Here is a 19,410-nt window from a genome sequence, read left to right as displayed (position 1 = left end):
ATTAATACAGTTTAACAGCTCAAACAAACCTTTCATCAAAAAAAAAAAAATAAATCGCGCTCGATAAAGAAACCAAACCAAAACAACACTCCCCCTCCGGAACGCTGTTTAGGATCAGTATCGGACGTAAAGCTGCAAAACAAGTCACTCTATTGTGGATTATTACGGAGCCCCGGATATGACATGCAAGAAAAAAATAAATAAATTGTGCGCACGATTTACTAATTCGTTCCCTCAATGTACTAAAACGTGAACACGATTACTTTGCGTTCCCTCTATTTGCTAAATCGTGCGCAGTAAATCGAGGGAACGCAATAGTAATCGTGTGCATGTTTTAGTACATTGAGGGAACGAATTAGTAAATCGTGCACACGATTTAGCCTACTATTTTTTTCCTGCATGTCATGTGCGGGGCTCCGTAGATCATTAATACAACACAAAAAAAAACAATAAAATAAACTTTTAGTGTCAATTAAAAGATCATTGGGCTAGAGTACTGTGAATCTTATGATGCCTGTATGCCATTGGATCAGTGCGCTGTCAAGTGCTGCCTGATTGTTGCATGTAAAGTTTCCATTTTGAGCGCCTAACAACACCGTAGGTCAATGGGTTCTGTCAGTGCTTTGGCAAGGTAACGCCTTTTTTTTGCCATGCAGTAAAGCTATAAGTTCAAAGGCCAATTTAAAATTACTGGTACAAGTAAAAAGTGCATAAAATCTGATTAGTTAGGGCAGTATTTGTGTGAGTCAAGAAATCATGCTGCGAAATTGGTCCAAAGGGTGTGTGTTTTTGCACCAATGCATTGTTAAAGGATCCGTAATATATTTATATTTTTAACTTTAACGGCCAATTAAAAAATACTAGTAAAATTCCCCAATTCACAAGATAAACGCATCCTTTATTAAACCTATTAAATCCTTTTTTTAAACACTTACAGAAGTGTCGAAATCCGTCACAAACCCTGATAAACCCCGCCCTCTGGAAAAGGCAGCAAAGGGGCGAGGCCATGCTGCGCTGCTTTAGAGAAGAGGAAGAGAAAACTAGAGGTGCACATAAAAATCTATTCATAAAGGAATTGCAATTCTAATGGATTCACAAGTTTCAAAATCAATGTTCTAAAGCAGCGGTTCTTAAAGGGATATTTCACCCCAAAATGAAAATTTTGTCATTAATTACCTCCATGTCGTTCCAAACCCATAAAAGCTTCGTTCGTCTTCGGAACACAATTTAAGATATTTTGGATGAAACCTGGAGGCCTGTATCACCATATCACCGTATGCTGTGTATGCTCCTCTGTGTCATCCACGCTACAAGGATGCGCTGTTTTATTTAAAATCAAAGCTAAATACACGTAGAAACAGCGCATCCTTGTGGCGCGGATGACACAGAAGAGCATTCACAGCATACAGTGATATGGAGAGACACAGAGGAGACCGTTGACAAATGATTTATTGAATAAAGTCATTATTTTTGTTTTCTTCACTTCATATAACCCAGATTGCACGTCTGATGGCAGATGGAGTATTCTGATGATGACTTTCATATCTTTTATGGACCTTGACACTGTTAATTACTTGGCAGTCTATGGGACAGTCTCAAGCCTCCAAGTTTTCATCCAAAATATCTTAAATTGTGTTCCGAAGATGAACGAAGCTTTTAAGGGTTTGGAACGACATGGGGGTAAGTGATTTTGGGGTGGAGTATCCCTTTAATACTGTTCCTCGCGTCGCTGTGCTCTGCACATGCTCTGCATCTCTCTCTCTCCCTCTCTCTCTCTCTCTCTCTCTCTCTCTCTCTCTCTCTCTCTCTCATTCAGCTCAGCTCCAACAATGAACTGTTCCAATTATACACTTATTTTCAGATAGCTATGAGAAGCGTTAAACATGGAATTGCATGCAGTTGCCAAACTGTATTAAAGCTTTAATCGGGATAAAAACGTATATTAAAAGCTAACATAAGCAGTAGCATTTACAAATAACAGCATATCTGAAAGTATGAGACAACAACATACAAAAAACACAGGCCTAACATTAAACTTGCACAGGTTCTGCACGATCCTCTTCAATAATATCCTCTGCTTCTCAGTCGGACTCAAACTGATAAGTAAAGGATAATGTACATCAATCCATTATTTACCACAAAATAAAACAAAACATTCATATAAAAACCCCAAAGCGAAAAAAGTAATCTTCCATTGTAACACGCGGTGGTTAAGTGTTTTCAGTCACAAGATGGCCAGGACAGTCTACGATAGCAGAGTGACTGGTTAAGCATATAAGTAGTACCGGTCAAGATAACTTGTAGTACCCGGATGTGTTATTCAATTTGACAGTTGTTATCTGGGAATAACATACCGCTGGATGGCAAAATTGACCAATCAGAATCAAGTATTACACAGAGCCGTGTAATAAGTGATATTAACGACACTGTTGTTTACAATGCAACCTGAGCACAGGTGAGGAGAGGGGCGTGACAATTAGATGCGCACTAGAGGCATTTTAGCCAATCACAACACACTGGGCTAGCTAACCAATCAGAGCCCATCACATGTAAAATTTATATCTTAACAGTCAGTTTCCAAATAATGTGTTCAGATTTGTGGAACTCACAATGTGCTGAATCTCCACACATTACTATGACAACCAATGTGAATGTGTAAACTGCAGTCTGAAAAGATATATATATGGCATGTTTCATTTAAACACACACACACGCACACACGCGCGCACACACACACACACACACACACACACACACACACACACACACACACACACACACACACACACACACACACACACACACACACACACACAGCCTTGCTTGAAAACATCTGTGGTTCATCTAATATGGTTTTTACTGTGTGGCCCGGATACAACATATGTCAGATGGTGAAGTCAGGGCACCAAGTGATCTGATGAAACTAGATACTGAGAGAATAATGGCACTATATTCTGTAAGTGCCTGGGCAAAGACAGCTTTCTGCTTTTTGAGCAGAAAATGCATTGTGACAATCACCGCCTTTCCAGGAATCATCCATCCCTATGGCTATGGTGGAGAAACAACTGTAAGATTATTCTGTGTGGATATGATTTTTGTGTGTATGAAAATATCATCTTTCATTCTGTTGTACGGTAACCTGCTGTTGAATACCATTGTAACTCAGTCAGCTTATTTCACCTTGTAATCTTTGTATGGATTTACAGTGTGCAGGTCATATTAATGAGCTTCATCTTAAAATGGCTCTCACATCTCTCTGACAGAACATTAATGCTCTATTTTGCAGTAATGTGCTATATAAAACACATTAATGCAATAAAATGGATATTTACACTACAGACATATGGTTTAAATGAAACAGCTAATAATACGAGTAGATGATAATACTTATGTAATTAGCACATCCAAATACTGTTGCACAGCTCATTTTTGGTGCAATGTCTATAACTGAAAATTTAGAGGGTAAGGGAGTGGAAATAAATGTCTAGAGACATTTATTAAGTGTTTAGAGTGTCTGAAGATTCAGCCTTGGTCAGCAATGCCCCCCTCTGGTGCACAGACATATTTCTTTTAGGACTGCAAGCATAACAGTGCCAACCCTATGCTAGGAGGATTTTTTAACCTTTAAACACAAACACCCACACAAAGATGTTCATACTGAGGCAGATTGTATCTACTTTTTTTTGTAAACAGTGCAACCTTGTGTAAGTTGCACTTTGCGGAAGGCTTGAATATTTTTAGCTTGTAATATTTTGCAAGTGTCCTTCTTTGCTAGTATTTTGTTTGCATATGCACACTGATTAATTACCAATAATAAAAACCCATCTTCAAGGAATAGTTCCCCCAAAAATGAAAATTTGCTGTAATTTTTACTCACCTTTAGGCCATCCAAGATAGACAAGTGTGTTTCTTCATTGGAACAGAATTGGAGAAATTTAGCATTACATCACTTGCTCACCAATGGATCCTCTGCAGTGAATGGGTGCCGTCAGAATGAGAGTCCAAACAGCTGATAAAAACATCACAATAATCCACACGACTCTAGTCCATCAATTAATGTCTTGTGAAGCAAAATAAATAAATAAATAAAATAAAAATCTGTTGAATTACTTGTGGATTATTATGTTTTTATCAGCTGTTTGGACTCTCATTCTGATGGCACCCATTCACTGCAGAGGTTTCATTGGTGAGCAAGCGATGTAATGCTAAATTTCTCCAAATCTGTTCCAGTGATGATACAAACTCAAATACATATTGGATGGCACATTTTCGTTTAGATTGAACTGTTTAAATAAAATAATGCATCATTTTATAAAAATGACAACACATTTGACTTTGGATATTTTAATTGTTAAAAATGACATGTTTATGCCATGGTCAATGGAGATATTAATTTCTCTTCACATTCTGACTTAGTAGACCCTTTATATTTGCAAGGAGCTCATGCAGTGATGTTTTAAACCACGTGGATTGTTTTTCATGGTTTGAGAGTGCACTCTGCTAACATATAATATTTAAGCTTAATTATACACAACCAAAAGCTTACATTAAAAAAAGGTTTGTTCTACTGTATGTATAGATATTGCATAGAATAAAAGCCATGCTGTATACTATGCATACATAAAAAGCAATCAGCCATGTAGACTTAGAGACAGATGAGGTACATAAGTATAAAATGAAGTCACTGGTTTGCAAGAATATTTGAAGAGATAAGTGCATCAGTATGAAGAACATTCAGATAACTATAGATATTTCAAGTGATTTCATACATCAATGTACAATGCATGTACAAATTAAACATGGCAGGACATTTTGCAAAGCCCTTAATTGATTGATAGAATTGTATGCCACCTTACCAAATGGTATACAGTTATATGATCATCTGTACAAAAACTGTCATATGTGGTGGCATATTTGCGATAAGTTAAAGGCTTGCTTGAACAGAAGTCATTCATAAATACACAAACAAAAAAGCCTGTATCAAACAGTAATTATCTTGCATGCAATTATTATTTGTGTACTTTTGCCCGACATGGAAAAAGTTGACTTGAATAAAAGAGATTCTAAAGAAAACGCAACACAATCATGCAAGAAAATGTTCAGAATCAGGTTCCGTTCTGTTTACTCGTCCTCCCCACACCAGATTTATAAGGCAAGCCTCGGGTGCTCATTTCTTCCGGTCTTCCATTTAACTCCTCCACCTTTGATTTGTTACCAATGCGCTGAACCGTTCATGGTTATGTTCATATGTTCATATGGTCATGATGTGAATATCTTTATCTGTAAACAACAAACAGTGGGTTAATAATGCGGCTTTTGCTGTTTCAGAAGAGTAACTGATTGAGAAATGTGCTAATTTACACAAATTAGCATTGCTCCGTAGAATTAGTTTTTTTAAAAGTTGAACTTTTTATCTTGAACGTAGTGTTTTTAGAATGCTGTGTGCATGAGACGCGATTGTCCAGCATGTTTCCATAGAAATCAATAAAAAAAAAGCAGCTCAGCAGAATGCAAAAACGCATTCAGTGTGAAACTTGCATAAACTGGTACTACTTTCATGTGTCTCCAATCACCATAGACAGTTCTCTCTCATTTGATAAGAGTGAAATAAAAAAAAAGTACTCTCAATAGTTCATTATCATATATACAGGTTTTTGACACTTCAAATGCATAAGTCATTGCAATGAAATTATAAAACAAAATATGTTATTCTGTTTATTTATACACTTTCTGGTAATTTCTACATTTTTAAGTGTAGCTTATAGTGCCTACATTTCTTTGTTACTATAAGCACTGTTTACAGTCTTGTTTTGCGTTCAACTGATATGAATATTCTCAGTGTAACTGAATCCTCACCTTGTAATGATGAAATCAGTTTGTATTTCTCTGACGTAGGTTTTTATCTTTGTGGTTGTTGGTGGAATTAGTTTTTTGAAGGTGGAATCATAAAAAATTAGTCAGAATGAGTGTCACAATTCAAAATACAGATCCAGCATTTTACGCTTGCTCGTATATAATTACATTTCCTTCATTCACTGTTTTTATTTATACTCTATACATTCAGTAATTACACATCCGCTGGCATCGGTTGCATCATATTAAGTCTTATTTAAAATGTAAATCTGATACTTACATTGGCCCAGCTGGTTCGTCATCTAGGCAGAATGGGAAGCAAAACAAAAACAATTTTAGTTTGAGGCTGTAATGGTTGCAGCTGGCACAATATTCACATTATTGAATGAATGTCGCAAACTGACTGCATTAAGTAGCTAAAAACAACTCAATGCCATATTGTCTTTCAATATTTAGGATATTGTTGCACAGTACAATAACACAGAACAAAGACTTCGCTCCATCAGCTTTGGTGTGAGTAATTAAAAGGCTTGCACTATATAACAGTACAAGAACTAATAAACCATGCAGCCCATGTAGTGAAAAATTACCTATGTAGCCATCCTATGATCCTACTGTATATGTTTAATATTACATGACTTGTATATAATAAACATAGGATTATATATATATATATATACATACACATGGTTACATAGGTAGTTTTTCACTACATGGGCTGCATGCATATATATATATATATATATATACATATATATATATATATATATATATATATATATATATATACATATATATATACGTATATATATACATATATATATATATATATATATATATATATATATATATATATATATATAATATGCACACATATTTCTAGCTTTTTTAAACAATCCAAACTGAAAGGAAAAAAGAAATAGAAGGAATAATCTCATGCTCATGCCAACATGATTGCATTTGTACAGACTCAAGTGAAAAGAATGTACAGAAATGAAGGTCATTTGAAGGTTAAACAGCAAAAAACAGACAGCATTCCAATAATGAAGGCAAAATAAAAACTCATTTCAGCCTAAATCAAACAAGACTTATATATACACACTAAAATGCAGCAGAACAGTGGTTATGGGCAATAAAGGTAGGTTCAATCAAGCTGCATGCAGGCCTTTCACTTACCACAGTGTTTTAGGTTGTGCCATTCAGAGAGAAAGAAACGTGTTAACGTTTTAATTCTTAATGATATTAACCACTAAACGAGTAATTAAATGCTAAAATAATGGTGCAGTGATTATAAACGCCTGCACAAAATGCGTAGCACAAACGAAGCTGAAACTGAATGTATATTCCTAACATTGTATTTTTACAGATTTTAATCAAACAAAACTCGTCGTTTGTCTATGACGATGAAATCAATACCGAGGAAAACCACTAGGTGGCGATGCTGGACAGACAACATCCCATTTAACGTCACTGTGTAGCTCAGGAAGACGTTCACCATTTGTGATGTGCTAAACTAGGTCAGGTAGAAATATCGATTGGTGAGAAATAGCAAACATAATTGAATCCCAAAGTGAACTTAATTGCTTTAAACAGTCTTCAAACATAAAGAGTTTTATATAAAGGCAGGGCTAAAGTGAATTTATTGGCAGGCAGGAATACATTGAGCTGGACTGACTGAGTCTCGTTTTCCCTCGCAATGCAGTGTAGGTGAGCTGTAAGTGGCGTGGGACTACACCTCCACGCACATAAATAATTCACTGCCCACCACCTACTCATACACTGCAGAGTCATATTTCTCTCGAATATCAGATTAGCGTCCAGATGACCTAACGCAGGTGCCCTACAGGAGAAGAGCCGTGAGTGTGTGTGTGTGTGTGTGTGTGTGTGTGTTTGGTCAGGATGGCCTCAGACTGAATTATTAAGTAAGAGACCAGGTCAGGATCAGATAACAGAGTGTGGTTTTCCAATAAACTTGAGTCAAAGGTTCGTGACGCAGTGGAAGAAAACTGTGTGAGATGTATAGGAGGACAATAATTATCCTTCGGTCTTTTCTGAACACCAAAACATTATCAAAAAATACAGTAAAAAAAAAATAAATTTTGAACAGACAGTCTTCAGTGCCACGTGACTATTTAAAGATGTTTTCAAATGTAATTTATTCCTGGGCGGGCATCATTCCTCCAGTCTTCAGTGTCGCACAATCCTTCAGAAATCATTCTAATATGATGATTTGCTGCTCAAGAAACATTTTTATTATGAATGTTGAAAACAGTTGTACTGCTTAAAGGGTTAGTTCACCCAGAAATTAAAATTCTGTCATTAATGACTCACCCTCATGTCGTTCCTAACCCATAAGACCTCCGTTCATCTTCGGAACACAAATTAAGATATTTTTGATGCATCCCGAGAGCTCTCTGACCCTGCCATAGACAGCAAGGGTACTACCACGATCAAGGTCCAGAAACATAGCAAGGAGATCAGTAAAATAATCCATATGACATCAGGGGTTCAACCGTAATATTACGAAGCTACGAAAATACCTTTTGTGCACAAAAAAAAAAAAAAAAAAAGACTTCATTCAACAATTCGTCTCCTTTGCGTCACCCTAGCGCCATTTTGGAGAGTATCCACTGAACGCAAACAGTGTATGTTGGTTTTTTGTTCAATCCAAAGAAAAAACAATGTAATCCAAAAGCACAAACAATGTAGAAAACTTATCTGCGTAGCGCAGCTGACACAGAACAACATACGCTGTTTGCTGTGATACTCTCCGAAATACTTTTTTGCGCACAAAAAGTTTTTTCGTAGCTTCGTAATATTACGGTTGAACCCCTGATGTCACCTGGATTATTTTACCGATCTCCTTGCTATGTTTCTGGACGTTGATCGTGGTAGTACCCTTGTTGTTTATGGGAGGGTCAGAGAGCTGTCAGAATGCATCTAAAATATCTTAATTTGTGTTCTGAAGATGGATGGAGGTCTTATGGGTTTGGAACAACATGAGGGTGAGTAATTAATGACAGAATTTAAATTTTTGGATGAACCATCCCTTTAATATTTTTGTGGAAACACCGTTTTGTATTTAGTATTCTTTAATGAACACAAAGTTAATTAATCCTTAAAATGAATAATTAAATCTTACTGACGCCAAACTGAACAGTAAGTTTATCATCAGTGGCATCCCTTTTTTAAACCTGAGATAAGACCAAAAAGTGACAATTTTTTTCAGTCAATATCTATTTAAAGTAGGGCTGCACAATTAAGCAAATTATTAATCGTGATTAGCAAAAAAAAAATATATCAAGGCTTAATACTAGAAAAAAAATACGACAATTATGATTCAGGAAGACTGTTTTTAAATTGTTTATTTTCATATAAAAATATGGCATGCAGTTGCTTCAAACAATGGTATAAAGCTATTCAAAACTCATTAAATGTAAATCGCAATTATAATTTCAAGGGAATAATCCACAATTATGATTTTTGTCATTATCGTGCAGCCCTAATTTAAAGTGTAATTCCTAGAAAGAAAATACATTCATACGTTTGTGTCTTTTGTGCCCATTGAAGCTGTATTATATCAGATAAACTGTGCTTAGGATGGTCTTGGGCTAAATAAATCTCTTCAAGTGCCGATGTCTTCTCCACTTTTATAAAATAAATATCAGCCTAACATCAGTAGTCCATAATGAGACAGTAACCCACCCTTTTAAACTCACCGTCTGGAACATCATCAGGCTTCTTGCGCTTCTCGTAGATGACGATGATCAGCACCAGGATGATGATCTCGGCGAGGACCCCCAGCAGGGGCCACAGTGGGGCCAGGCGGCTCCTGACACGCAGAACTGATAACATGGAGTTGGAGCCGATGGTGTTAGTGGCATTGCACTCGTACTCTCCAGGGTCGGAGGCGATGTCTAGGTTAATGATGGACATCTCGGTGTAGCCATCCTTGCTGCTGATGAAGAAACGTCCAGAGGAGTTGTCAATATCCTGTGTGATTGATGGAGTGGGAGGAAAACCGGTGACAGATAAGGAGACGTAAAAGACAGGGAAGCAAAGCCACTGATTATATGCTCAAATAGTATATCTTATTAAAAATATTTACTTTTTATTAAATGATAAATATTTGAAGGTAGCTCAAGTAACAGAAAATACAAGGGAGAGTTAAAGACCTTTTAGTGTAACTGTAAAATCGCCCTTTTGTTTTATAAAGTAAATGTAAGAATGAATGTAATATTGTTATTTATATTTCAAGAGGAACACTTAAAAACACTTAAAGTAGCTTAGGTTTACTTGATTATCCATACATCATTTTTAAGAAAACTCGTGTTAATATGTGAGCATTAAATATGATCACCAGGCTTTTGAGGATTATTTCTTTGTTTGTCTCTCAATCATCACTGTATTGCATTGTATTCTACTACAGAGCTTTGATCATAAAACTATACATTCAAATATAATCTTACTAAGACATTTAATTGAGATATATATAGTGACAACTGATATTTCTTTATGTAAGTAGTCTGTTATACTGATAAAATCTCATTGATTTACAGTACAAGCCATTAGAATTTCATCATACTTTTTCGCCAACTAAATATCAGCACCAGAATTGCATATTTTTTGCTTAGTTTGGGCATCTGAATAAAATTTAGGTGTTTTTCTTTTTTCATTTTCAAGTATGAGCACTCATTATATCATACTATGTGAGCCATAAAAAAATGGATTTTAGAACTTTTATTTAATGTGCTTTACAGGGTTGAAACAACTTGAGGCTAAGAGGTCGACTGTTCCATTTGTTAAAATGAACATACCATACTGATGCCGTTATCAAGTTTACGCCAGATCCACATGGGATAAGGATATCCCACAGATTTGCAGTAGAGGACAGCTTTCTCACCCTCATTCTTATTCTCGCTGCGCTTGTGCCCCGTGATGTCTGGTGCAGCTATGAGAGGAGAGCAGAAGGACAGTGAGATCTTCACTATCAGAACAGATTTCATTGCATAAACCTTATTAAGCTCCCTGATCTTGAATCACTGCGTGGACAAATTTTCTTGCGTCATTTGCAATGTTTGTGTGATAAATATAGCTGAAAACTAGAGGCGGATCAGGAAATATTAAGAAAATATACCATGATGCCCTAACGCATGGGAATAAACCAAGAACTTAAGTCCACAGCGATCTGATGTGCTGCCACACAAGCCGATTTGGATGAAAATGCTAAGAGCAGTGAAAACAATGACATTTTCTCCTTCACATTTATTTATTCAGTTGGCCTTTTTTTCCCCAGAGAGATTTACAGTGCATTCAAGTTAACATTTAACCCATGAATTACTTAGGATTCAAAGCTGTAACTTTTCTGAAATTGGTTAAATGAGTGTGAAGTGCTGGTTCGAGATCTTATTGGTTTATTTAAACAGCCCAAAAGACAACTAATTAGCCTAGGGAGGCACTAATATTATGCACCAAAATATAATAGCCACTATCAAATAAATGTATATTTTTTAAATAAACTAAAAGTAAAAGAGCAAAAACTAAAATCAGTTATTTTAAATGCTAGAAATAAATCAATGCAAGTATCACATTATAACAGAATGACAGATGGATATTAATTTAAATTATTAGTGTTTCTACAGGTCAGGTTGACTTTGAGTGAATGTTAGACAATGACAAAGTAATCTAAATGTAAATACAGAAAAAATAGGCAACAATTAAATACCCAGTATTGACCAATATTTATTCTGTATCATCCGACAAATGAATGATTACTGATAAAGTATTGATATATTGTGCATGCCTATTTTTTTTTTTTTAATAAAATAAAAATGTAAGATATATTTATGAGTATGAAGTCATTAAGATTTTTTTGAAAAAAAAAATAAAAATAATACTTATTCAACAAGGACACACTAATTCAATCAAAAGTGACAGTGAAGATTTAAATTTTTTCATAAATGCTGTTTGTTTTGAGCTGTCTATTCATCAAATAATCCTGAAAAAAATCATCATGGTTTTTACAAAAATATTATGCAGCACAACTGTTTTTAAAAGTGTTTCTAAAATATATTAAGACACTTAATATATGAAGTGCATAAGGCACTTCTTCAAAGTCAATAACATTAACAAATTGACAATATAACTATATATTTGCTGTTGTCACTGACATATTAAATCTAATATGATAATATCTCAAAGGACTATGTATGTATATGTTATGTTAAATATACACACTGAATATATAGGACCATAATGAGATGATTCACAGTCAAATCTCTAAGGCTTAGTCAGTGAAACCAACAGAGTGAACCATACTGAAGCATTAACATCAAAAGAAGGCATATTATTCACATGCCAAGTACCCCCACAAATACGCAAAAAAACATCCACATGTAAATCATATCCACATTTTGTGATTTAAAAGTCAAATAATGAATCATGACAGGAGACTTTTTAAAGGTTAATTCAGTCTAATGACACCAAATACCTCAGTTAAGAGATAGGAAAAGCAAGAGAAAGAGAGACAGATTTACATCCCCACCCCCTCAGACATGCAGGCCACCATCTGGTGCCTGTGAGCCGACCGCAGGATAACCAGAAAGAGGTGACCAGGACATGCTTAAACCGCATGGCACTTTACCAACCGATGATCTCTTACACACAAACCAAACAGCCTGGGAGCTTTAAAGGCCATTATTAAACACATGATCACAAGGAGATCTGGGCTGCCTGACATTGTGGTATATATGGTACATTTGGATATCTATATATTCACCATCCCCCCTCAATTTATTTTTTTCACAATTCGTAATTCGTATATTTATATATATATACAGGGGGGATGGTGTGGTCAATAAAATCTATCTTAAATACCATATCAAAAAACACACACACACACACACACAAACAACTTTGGAATGGTTTTCCCAAATACAATTATGGGTTGTCCCATAGCTAATTTTACACAATGATTACAAAATCTGTCTTAAATAGGGTTTTATTTAATGAAAAATTAGCATTATAAAACAAACTTTTTAAAGCTTTTTTCTTGTTTTTTCTGCTGGGATCTGAAATTGAGGAATTTGGGTCAATACTGCTAATTAAACAATATTTTGCTGAATGTGATTTTGAGCTGGCATCTTGGCTGGTTTAGGACTGTCGTGTATAAATAAAGATGACGATAAAAACGCCCGTAGATGGCAGCAAATCCCTGTTTTAATAAATGATTAATTGAATCATTCAAATCAAACGATTCGTTCAAAATGGCTGATTCAATTAGAAACCAAACAAGTGAGGCCGTGTCCCAAACAGAACACTTACAACGGCAGCTGCGTGCGGGTGACCGTTAAGTACACGAGACCATAGTGGGCCTGTCCCAAATGGCACACTCGGCACACACATTCAGTTCTATTTATTTAATGAATCATAATGCGATCATATTATTCAATGCGCTATTATTATGTTTGAGATATCAACCACTGGTCGATAACCATAATGTTTGTATAAACTGTAGGTAACAACTGGTAAAATGTACACCTAGGTCATAAAAACCGTAATAATACCTACACTTAAATATTTTCTTCTCAGCCATGTCATTAATTGCTCTTTAGCAAAATCTCCTCCCATCCGTTGATTGGCATTTCGCAAGGATTCCTGGGTAGTTAAAGTGTGTGGAGCCTGCATCTATGCAGGCTTCGCGGAAGACTGCTTCAAGGGTACAAAGGGGGCACTGCTGTGCACACTTTAGAGCGTTGAAATGCTGAATGGGACGGCCTACGGACTCGTAGATTTGGCGAGCATGCACAATTTAAGTCCACGAGACCGAAAGTCCACATGAAGTGAAGTCTGTACATTAAATTTTAAGTGTCCCATTCGTCTTTTAGCATTCAAAATACGTCACGAAAGTGGGGACTCTTTGCAGCCGTTATGCGCCCTCGATCCACACTACCGCCGAGCCCGCACAGTCAAGGCGGCATTACGTCACGAAAGTGGGGACTCAGAAGAAGACCGCGGGTTTAGGGTGCGATTTGGGACAGGGCCTGAATGGACCGTTAAATCACTGGCTCACATGATTCGTTCAAAAGCAGATTCATTCGAGGAACGAAACACCGCTTTGCTCTACACTGTTGTATTAAATTATTAGCATATTTATGTGCTGATATTCAGAAAAGTACATTGCTTCTATAATGAATATAAAAACATAAAAACTCATACCTGGGTATTTTTTCTTTTTAAATAACTTCAAAAGTTGCGCTTGAACCATTTTGCACGAAAAATGATGGACACTTGCTTCAGCTTGTGCGCAGCTTGTTACAGTACCGAGGTCTAATTGGCCAATCGCTGTTATTTAGTTCGTGAATTATCATAAGTAGAGAATTTCAAAATTTAATTTGCACGATATATATACACACACACACACACACACACACACACACACACAATATATATTATGTATATATATATATATATATATTTTTTTTTTTGTACTGAGAAACTTCAATAGTTGTATATGTCAATGGGTGTATACCAGACATCAGCCCAGCCCATATATAAAATTAATGTATTATAATTAATGTAAATCATGATCATGGATATATAAATTTAAAACAGAACACAAACACACATGCCTGTGCGCACACACACACACACACACACACACACACACACACAAACAAAACCTAAAATTGTATAAACAAATCCATACATAAAATACTCTTTTACATTTATATATTCATGATTTACATTTATATTTTCAGAGGTATAACTATATCTTTAGATTTGCAAATACATTCAGACCTAGAATTGTATAACCAGATTTACAAATATTATTCAGGATTCAGAAATATATATTTAAGTCAAAAGTTTGATGAAAACCTAATTAAAAATGTAAAATAAAAATTTTCTTTAAAAAAGGTAAATAGATGATGATTATTAAAATATTGGTAATTGTATAATTATATACTAATTATTAATATTGCAAACAATTTATTACCATTCACACTGTACTGCCTGGTGAACAAAAACCAAGCTCACATTCATGCTGTCATGGCCTTTGTGAGCGTCCAAGCTCTGCTCTGACTCAGCATGTGTTATGTGCAGGAGATAGATAGAAAGACAGGCTGACCCCACAGACTGGTTTGAAATGTCAACACTCATCCAAATCAACTGAAAATCAAACTTCCTGTCATAGAAAGAAACCAGTGACCATTCAATTTCACTGTTTTTTAGATGGTGTTTTTTTTTTTTGAGGGAATCTTACCTTTAACCTCAATAGTGGCATTTGCCGCAGGGGCCGAATCGAATGTGTACACACACATATACTCGCCCGAATCATCTGGCCTTGGTTTATTAAGTCTGCGTAAAAGATAAAACACATTAAACTTTTAAATGGAAGATACCATAGGCGTTCTTTGAAGTACCTTGGCATAATATAAAAAGATTCAGAGTAACACACCCACAGGTAAAGACAAATCTAATGCAGGTTAAATGTTAGCAGTACTAGTGTGTTCCTAAAAGGTTAGTCTGATTAGATTAGGAGTCAGGCAGAGAGATTAGCAACACGTGTTGGTAGAGACCGAGGCCTTGCGCAGGATTTAGAGCAATGCGGAGCAGAGCGGCATCAACAAACACTCAGCCAGAGCCTGAGAGTCACTGAGATAATACATTTACAAAACAAAGGCCAACTGGGGTGATGCCAAATTTTTAACACCTACTGCAGAAGCCTATATTGGATGCCTACTTGTATTCTGTGTTCTTGGCTTCGCCCCTTGTGTCAGAGATCTCCTCCCCATTCTTCATCCAGAAGCTCTCATGGTGGTTGCTTTGGGAAGTTGTAAGGTTGCACTGAAGCGTGATTGGTTGGATGTGGTAACCCATGGGTAGAATCATGTGATCCGTTGACTCAATTGATGGTTCTGGAAGCACAGAAGTATCGGTCAAGGCCACAGAAATACTACATCAAAATACTACATATAAATTAACAAAAAGATGATAAAAATACATTATATTTAGAAAAACATACATATATAAAACATATTTAGAATAAAATGGTTCTGAGGTTTACCATTATGACAAGATTATTAAACAGACAAAATAATTTTCTTTTATTTCCTATGCTATATCCAGTGGTGTCCAAAAGTCAGAGACCATAAAAGGTTTTGTATGATTTTAGGATTTTGAATTTTGACATTTAAAACAAAGTAACATTTTAATAAACGTCTCAGATTCTGCAGACAAACACAAACCAAATACTAAAACAAAGTTCATTGTTATTATAACATCACTGATACACTATTATAGTTTTTGTTAATTTTTTGAACCGTTTTATTTTACATTTTCTGTTTTAACTTTAATTTTAGTTGACGCTTTAGTAATTTTCCCGTGTGTATTTGTCATTTACAATAATTTTTTTTTACATTTGTTTTTATCATTTTTTATTTATTAGTTTTAGTTTATTTTATTTATTTTAATATTTAAAGTTGAACTACAGGAAAATGAGAAAATTTGCCTTTATTATGATTTAGTTTCAGTTATAGATAGTAACCCTGCTTTAGTTAAGCTTTTCACATAAGACATTCTGTTATATTATGATAATATAATTTATACTGAATTCTATAAGGAAGCATAGTGAGCTCACACATCTGGACTCCACTGTACATCATATATGATACAGTCCTATAGGAAAGGAGTAGTGCAACCATATCAGCCATTGGACATTGAAAAACATATATCGGCTGACCGATAAGCACTGTACCTTACCAGATTCCATGGATTCCTCGGAACAGAAACTGTAATATTCTCATGGTCAAATAAGGAGGACAAGGACATTTTACACTTAATAAGGGCTTTCTGAATACAAAAATAGGTCACTGCCTGTATATGTAGCAGCTACAAGGGCAAGAGTAATCTAATAGGATGGTGCTCTAACCATTTTGTACTCCGGATACAGACTACAACAAAAGAAGAGGAAAAGGGAAGATCACTACAGTGAACACTGGCCACGGCACTACACTAAATGGAGGTAAAATCAAGGGGGCGGATGGTTTATTTAGGCCACACCACTAGTGGGGACAGTTTAACTCACTCTGCAACACGGAAACTGTTGCCTGGGCTCGTATCCAGGTAGTGGACGGATTCTGGCGCAAATCGTTACGCCGTGGGTCATTACTGGCCCTGCACTCATAAATCCCAGAATCCTCAATGGTGACGCGAGTGACGGCTAACACGCTTACACCATTGACGCCATACGCCGTGTTGATGGACACGCGTTGCCTGCGCGCGCCATCCCACAACTGGAAGAAGCTGTCGGCCCTGTTCACCTCTGCGTACCACCACTGGATCTCAGGTGTGGGCTTCCCCACAACGTCACAGTACAGCTCAAACGTGTCGCCCGTCAGCTTAGTCTCAGAGAGGGGCGACTTCACAAACCCCGCTGAGGGGAGGCACAGAGGCGGGAAGACAGGGAAACATGACAAATAAAGAGAAAAAAGGACAGTAAGAGGGCAGTGGGTGGAAAACAGAAAACATAAAAAGATTAAACTCAAATTGCAAACCAAAAATATAACAAGAAATGAATAATTGCACAATTGATGAATGAGAAAATGAAAAAGGTTTTCTTTTACATTACATGCATTTACATTTAGGACACTGATAAATTTTATTTCTGATTTTGTTTCTGTTAAGTTTGATTGCGTACTGATTATTACATTTTGTTCGTGAAATCAGATATTAGTGATCTTAATTTAGTTATTCTTTACCACGTGCATAAAAAAAGTTATTTATTCAATCGTGTATATATATATATATATATATATAGGAAATGAAATGAGGTCAGGGGCCTTATCCTAACCGCAGTAATGTAAAATATCCAATATGACCTATATTTTACCATAATTTTTCCATCTTAAAGCATTGAGTTTTAAAATTCCGTCCAACACTCAATACATGGCTTAAAATAATAATAAAATGAATTAATAATATATTAATGTTAGATCTCTTATTCTTACTAAGGCTGTATTTAATTAAAAAAAAAAACAAAAAAAACATATACAAATAAAAATAATATAATCCTGTGATGATGTCTTCAGTGTCACATGATCCTTCAGAAATCATTTTAATATGAAACATTTGTGCTATATATATATATATTGTCACATTTTAATCCTTCAGAAATCATTCTATATATGATAATATATTTATGCTAGATATATATATATATACTAGATTTTAGTTTTTTTTTTCAGGATTCTTTGATGACTATAAAGTTCAAAAGAACAGCATTTATTTGAAATGTCACTTTTGAATAATAAAATACATCCTTGCAGAATATATCTATATATAACAAAAAATAGCTAAAATAATTCATGAATCATAAACTAGAGGAAATAAGCATGTACATTTAAATATCCAGTAAAAACTATATTTGATTTGTCACACTGGAAATGGAAAGTCAGGTCAAGGCAAGTGCATTGCATTGTGGGGTATAATTTTGCACTGCACATTTTAGCTAATTTAGTACTTCATCTGGGTATTCTATGCACACAGAAAATGTGCATACTGTGCATAGTACACAAGCTACATATTTCTGCAGTATGCCGACTAGAATGTCAGTCTGCTATTCCGACCATAACTGGTTTGAACTTTGAAGATAACGCAATTGATTCTACAGAAAACACAAAGTGCACAGCTTTAAACGGTGCTGTCACAATAGCACTCTGATTCCGAGCACCTCAGTGCAATCTCACTATTCATGTGTGGGTGTGCTGATAAGACAGGCAGTTTCCATAGAAGCATTCTACAGTAGTTGAGCAGGTAGGCCTTTAAGAAGAGGGAGAGCTGCCCACCATACTGCATACATGTCTGCCGCCCCCTCATTAACTGCTGTCTAAAGCTGATTGCATTCACAGATATGTTGCCCTGCTAAGTGTCAACAGTCATATAGTGCAATAAGTGTTTGTTGTATGCATTTCACAACATATAGAAATAACTATTTTATGATTTATTTTAATGTCTTGTTGGCATTTCTATTTTCATCTGCCCTTTTTTTAATGCACCATAAAACGTTTTATTTACCATATAAAGAAAAAAAAAGTCTAGCAGAAGAGAAAAATATAAAACAATTGTGACTAGTGCACTAATCATTTATTTAGTTTTAAGGATGTATTGTGGAATCAGTCAGTCAGTTTGTGATAGTAGGAAGAACAGACAAAAGATCAATAGCACAACTAATACAGAATGTTTCCTTAGAGGTTATGTAACAAATATGCAGAAAGGCTTTTTACTGGTTGTACAGTAATATCATGTTAATCTGAACATTTTATTAGTTATGTTTACACACAGTAGCCTACTGCTGGTTATTCTGATAATGACTGTGATGATAAAACAATCATATAAGGGCATAATGAGAAATAAAGCAGGGCCAAATATGATTTTTACATCTAAAGAGACTTCCTACTCCATGGGTGATAGAACATACCACATGCTACATTGACAAAAACAATTACAGAAGCATGTTTTCTTTTGATGTGATGATTGCAAAAGAGCCTCACAGTAATT

General features: G+C 35.5%; 1 protein-coding gene across 1 annotated transcript; it reads right to left on the bottom strand.

Annotated features, from left to right (window-relative positions):
* Positions 1–4,328: 4,328 nt before the first annotated feature.
* Positions 4,329–18,606, bottom strand: LOC109059685 (neuroplastin-like). Its single transcript, XM_042715919.1, has 9 exons — positions 18,600–18,606; positions 16,940–17,287; positions 15,596–15,815; positions 15,116–15,210; positions 10,671–10,804; positions 9,573–9,846; positions 6,133–6,155; positions 5,857–5,931; positions 4,329–5,280 (listed from the first exon to the last, which is right to left on the bottom strand). Exons 1-8 carry the CDS (start codon positions 18,604–18,606, stop codon positions 5,872–5,874), a joined length of 1,161 nt encoding a protein of 386 aa, XP_042571853.1. The 3' UTR covers positions 4,329–5,280; positions 5,857–5,871.
* Between the last annotated feature and the right edge of the window lie 804 nt (positions 18,607–19,410).

The sequence above is a fragment of the Cyprinus carpio genome, chromosome A25, assembly GCF_018340385.1.
Source record: "Cyprinus carpio isolate SPL01 chromosome A25, ASM1834038v1, whole genome shotgun sequence".
Classification (NCBI taxonomy): Eukaryota; Metazoa; Chordata; class Actinopteri; order Cypriniformes; family Cyprinidae; genus Cyprinus; species Cyprinus carpio.
This window is presented reverse-complemented; position numbering and strand designations above follow the sequence as displayed.